Here is a 5588-nt window from a genome sequence, read left to right as displayed (position 1 = left end):
ATCTCACATCTAGAGAAAATTGACTTTTTCTTGCCTTTTAGTATGTTTTATTTATTTGATGTATTTTAATAGTTTTCTCCTGTTTTCAGTAGGAAGAGGCGGAGAGAATGTGGAACTGAAGACGTGAATCAAAAGCAGGCAAACACACACCTCCATCTACAACTGCAATATTTGATGATATTGCTGCACTGAGCTATAAATAAAAGACAATCTTTCTCTATAGACGGCTGACTCGAGTGATGATACATACACAGCTCTGGATCCAGTGTCCAGAACATCTGACATTTACAGCACGATCAGAGTCAGTAAATGTCTCAAACACTTTTTACACTCACGTTCAGCAGATCCATATAAACACAGGCTGTTCTGTTCACAGTCTGGTGACTCCAGAGCTCCTGATGACACCTACACGGCTCTCCGGCTTCAGTCCAGATCTTCTGAATATGAGACTCTAGCAGTAACTTCAGCAGATCCACATTAAACTCTCCTCACAGTATTACTGCTCAGATGGAAATACTGATGCTCCTCAGAAACTCATAAATACCATATTTTGATGCTTGCTTCATTATCAATTTTCTTAAACCTTCTTGAAGTAACAGTGTATACTGTAATCGAGCTTATAGCAGGTTGCAGAATTGTTTTTTTCCCCAGTCTTTCCTATATTGTACATTACACATTTTCTTTATATTTGTGCTGCACTTGCAAATGCATTTTACCCGGTGTATTTCTGGTATTTAAAGTAACATCGCAATAATGTAGTTTAGTGTAATAGAAAGACCCCATTTATGGTTTCTAATGATGTTATTTTCAAGCAGCGTTGTCTTGTTAAGCTCTGGACAATTGTATTAAAGTCTCTAGCTGCTCTTATATCTGAGTGGATTTTGTTCTACTGCATCTTTATTAAAGTAACCTAATAAAGTTTGACATCCAACGTAAGCATTTCTCTCGTATCTTCCATGTTTTTAATCATTAGTGATAGTATTATATATTAGGATATAAGGACAGAAGGAAAGAAGTGGTGAATATGAATACTGAGAATGGAAATAAACAGTACATATTTTGGGTCTGTTTTGAGTTGCTATCTACATAATAATATTTCTGGTTTCATGATTTATATTATCAATAGTTTGTATAATCCTACAGTTTATTTCTAGTTTAATGCTATTCATGAGGAAAGAAAGACACTTTACTGTATCTCTTTATTACTGAATCTCTAGATACGTGATGTTTGAGGAAATCCTAAAGATGTTGCACTGTAAGAAACACTGTAGATGTTGTTACACATCCTCTTCTGTAGATGGTGTGTCTTAGTGACAGACACGTGCTGAGTATTGCTAAAGTTTGTGTGAGAATACATTTGTAATATCATTTTTATGCAATCAGTTTATAATTGAGTTTCAAACAGCTGATATTCAATCTTAAGTCACAGGGATTCAGATTCACCTCCAGTATTTTGAATTTTTAGCACAAAATAACCTCATTTACATCATTTGGTCATTTACTCACCTTGCAAAGTGTTATGGCGATATGCTTTTGAAGTTTGAAATCTCATTTTATATGAAGATTCAGAAGTATATGCTTGTGTAATATTTGCTGTCACCTCTTTGTTTCTGATCTCATCGAATGAATGATATAAAAAACAGATAAAATAAATGTACATACTATGTACTTGCTATAGTAATTACAATAACTGGGTAATAACTATGTACTATCTCTGATCCTAACCCTAACCCTAAACCTAACCCACGTACTTTCCTTATATCTTCCAGTACTTTCTGAAGCAAGTACACTGTAAGTACAGGTAAGTGCACACTGTAAAAACTACAACGATTGCTTTGATAACTTTTATTGCTCCTAAACTAACTTCTGTAACTGGCAGTAAAATGTGCTTCATCTTTTTGACCACCGGATGACAGAAAAGTGAAAAGAAGTGCAGAAAAGATTTGAGCAATGAATCCCAGTTCTCATGTTTTTGGGAGTTATTCAATAGATCTGTTAGTGATTTTGAAGAGCATTAATTGTTACACGTTCCCCTGTCTTGTGTTTTATTGACTCTTATTTTGAAGTATTGTTCCTATGTTCTGTCTTCCTGTGTTTAGTTCCAGAAAACAGAGGACGAGTTCAGTGTGTCAGAGAAAATGAAGACACTCACAGTATCACTTTGACAGATGTAACAGAAGCTGATAAACACATCTACTACTGCAGATTCACTACAAACAGAGGAACATGGACGGAGATTCCTGGAGCTCAGCTGGATGTCACCGGTAGTGAACTCTCAGAAATACACCACAGACACAATGTCAGTGGCGCAAAAACGGGGTATGCAGTATATGCAGTGCATAGGGGCGCCACACATAGGGGGGCGCCATTTTGACAAAATCATTCTGTGAAAATCTTCTTTAATAAAACGTTATAAATAATCAAAAGCTTAGTTATTAAAAATAATGAATGCAACATGTTTTTGAGCATTTCAATGAGTTCAAAAATGTATAAATGTATATGTATAAATTACGTGTACAATGTAAAAACGTATTAAAACGCGGAACGGCCATATCTCTTTGCGACCACAACAAACGGGAGACTTTCCAGACGGTCACTTCAGCTTGCCCTCAGGTACATGTGCCAAATGAGTTTCAGTAGAACAACAGGGAACTGCGGTCTGATGAGATATTGTTATATGTCAGTAAAAAGCTTTCCTGTCCTGTCAGCCGTTTTACTGTGCTCACGGCGCACGCTCTTCAACAGTACACGAATGAGGCGCACGCTCACTTCATAAATAAACCGCACTAGAAACTGCGAGCATAGACCTACATCGTCAGTTAAGTCACAAAATTACCAAAATGGCGACTAAAACTGCAAAACTGCATGCATGTTTGTGCATTACGTTTAAGAACGTCTCTCAAATGCATGCAGCCTACTGAAATATTGTGCAATTCGAGATCACAATAGGGTGCAAGATGATAGGCTATGTAATATTTTTTATTTATAATTTAATGCACAAGTAGGCCAAATGTGAGCACTGTGCAGTTAAATGTACTAGAAATGATGCGCTAATTTTTTGAAATGAAAATGAAAAGAAAAAGAAACCATATTTAAATGCATGAAAAAAACTTATTTTACATTCTTACATTATTTTAGAGAAGGTCAAAGTGATTAATATCAGTTCGTTTCTGAGTCTCTATTGCCACTAGCCACTAGCCACTTTTCTCTGAAGATTGCCGTTGTAAATTCAAAATAGGACATCTGTGTAATTCAAGTAGATTCAGTGAGTTGAAAACTCTTGCTACTTCCTATTTCACAACAAAACAATGCTGAACTTTGACAAAAAATATATTTTAAATGTTATAATAGTGATTTTATAATGTCTAAATATAAATCCACTAGCAAAACATGTGAAAAGAACTATATTACAGAGTGAAAATGGTAAAGGAGACAATAAATGATCCTCTGCTGCCATTTAGTGGTCATAGTGTGAATCATGACATTCATTTTAATAGTATTTGTTTTTCTGCCAGGTGAAATCTTGGCAAAAATCTTCCACTTAACATGGCACATTTTCCATGAATTATCTCTTTAAGTAAAAATGAAAAAAAAATAAAAAATGCGAATGCTCTTTAAAATGAATTTTACTATACAAAAATGTGCAAAAATATTAATAATTTTGAGGCAAATTATACATATATTCAAATTACCTAACTAAAAAGTGAGCAATAGTACATGTGTTTGAAGATAAAAACGAATAAAAGAAATGTGTTCTGCTGTCTGGGGTCTGCCATCAGGAGTTAAAGGGGATGTTATGTGACACACTTTTCTTCTTTTTTTCTTTTCACTTTTTTCCCTATGGTATTAAAAACAGGGGAAGGGGGTTCAAACCTGTGTCACTTTTTTCACTCCTAATGAGTTTGTATCCTTGCATGCACAAGCTAGTAATGGGCTTTTGGTCATTGACTTGCAGAAAGTTTTCTGCATGAGTTAGGGTTAGAGGCTGCTAGAATAAAGGGGGACGCCGACACTGATCTTGCATACCCCTCGGCAAATGTGCAGTTGCGCCCCTGAGACACATACAAACACACACATCAAGCACTTTATTATGTAACTGCATCTGTCGAATGGCATTCTTTCTTTTTCTGAACACAAAAAGAGAAATGTCATAAAATGTCCTGATTGGTTGTTCATATAATGACTGTAAATTGTGACCTTCTTAATGCTTTAACAAAAGTTGCAAACTGTCTTAAAATAATGTGACTTTTGACTTGCATTCCAGGTGTTCTGAAGATGCGTGATAGGGTTCATAAAGAAAAAAGTAGCAAACCAAAATGCAATTTCTTATTTAGCCAAAACATCTTGACCTCACAGCAGTTTTTGTCATTGAACAAGTGCGCACCATTTAGAGAATCCACTTGGAATATAAAATATGAGTTGCATGAGTGTTTTTGAATGCTTTTGCATCCTGTTTTTAAAGCCTGAAGAAGGTCACCATTCACATTTCATTTCATCTGTTTAACTGAACATGACTTGCATTATGTTAGAGCTGTACATTATTGTTATATGATATTATGTTGTTGCCAGAAGAGATTAGTTTTTGTCTTGACAGTCACGTGATTAAAAGAAAATAAAGGAAGAGATTAAAGGAAGTAATGCTAGAATATTTATTTGGCTGCAAAGACATTGTTTCATTGAAGCATGCATTGGCTGTAAAGCTTTGAAATGATTTTGTGTTGTGAAAAGTGCAATACATGTAAACACGAATTGAACTGCTATTAAACGGATAATCTCAAGCAGGACATTTTTTAACAATGTGTTCTGAAAAAGAAAGGAGGACACATGGCTTTAGAATAACAGCAGTTTTGTTTTTGTGTGAACTATCACTTTAAGATGATGGTGAAATAGAGAAATAGAGAAATAGAGTTGTTGTTGTTGTTCTGTCAGACCTGCAGGTGGAGACACAGCAGAGTGTGAAAGATGGAGATCCAGTCACTCTGAGATGTAAAAGCAGCTGCTCTCTGCCTCAACAAACAACATTCATCTGGTACAGAAACACTCAGAGATTAACTACAGGAACCGTGAACGTGAATCAGCTTCAGCTGCAGTCAGTCAGACGTGCTGATGCAGGAAACTATAGATGTGCTGTTTCAGGATATGAACATCTGATCTCTCCACCTGTTTATCTTAAAGTAGAATGTGAGTACACACTGATTATTTCACACAAAGTTCGACATCAGCTGAAATCTAATAGAAATGAAAGATTCATGTGTTTGAAAGCCTAATAATATTTCTCATATCTGTGTTTCGTGTTTCAGATGTTGATGGTCAGCAGGATTGGGGAGTGAATTACAGCCCTTCATATGTTTGTGCATTAAAGGGATCAACAGTGAAAATGTCCTGTGCTTTAAAATATCCTAGTGGTTATGAGATTGAAAAAGTCTTCTGGACCAAACCTCCTGTAACTGATGGAGATCTACCGAACCTGTGTTTAGTTCCAGAAAACAGAGGACGAGTTCAGTGTGTCAGAGAAAATGAAGACACTCACAATATCACTTTGACAGATGTAACAGAAGCTGATAAACACATCTACTACTGCAGATTCA

General features: G+C 35.7%; 1 protein-coding gene across 1 annotated transcript in view; it reads left to right on the top strand.

Moving 5' to 3' along the window:
- Nucleotides 1-1224: 1224 nt before the first annotated feature.
- LOC107594321 (B-cell receptor CD22-like) overlaps nucleotides 1225-5588 on the top strand; it is a 7779-nt gene continuing 3415 nt past the window's right edge. The window contains exons 1-4 of the mRNA XM_016284335.1: nucleotides 1225-1255; nucleotides 2067-2264; nucleotides 4930-5181; nucleotides 5301-5583. Of these exons, the coding sequence (XP_016139821.1) occupies nucleotides 1225-1255; nucleotides 2067-2264; nucleotides 4930-5181; nucleotides 5301-5583 (764 nt within the window). The remainder of the gene's footprint in view (nucleotides 1256-2066; nucleotides 2265-4929; nucleotides 5182-5300; nucleotides 5584-5588) is intronic.

The sequence above is a fragment of the Sinocyclocheilus grahami genome, unplaced genomic scaffold (genome assembly GCF_001515645.1).
Source record: "Sinocyclocheilus grahami isolate Dianchi unplaced genomic scaffold, SAMN03320097.WGS_v1.1 scaffold181.1, whole genome shotgun sequence".
NCBI lineage: Eukaryota > Metazoa > Chordata > Actinopteri > Cypriniformes > Cyprinidae > Sinocyclocheilus > Sinocyclocheilus grahami.
The sequence above is the reverse complement of the archived record's forward strand: the minus strand, read 5'-3'. Positions and strand labels throughout refer to the sequence as shown.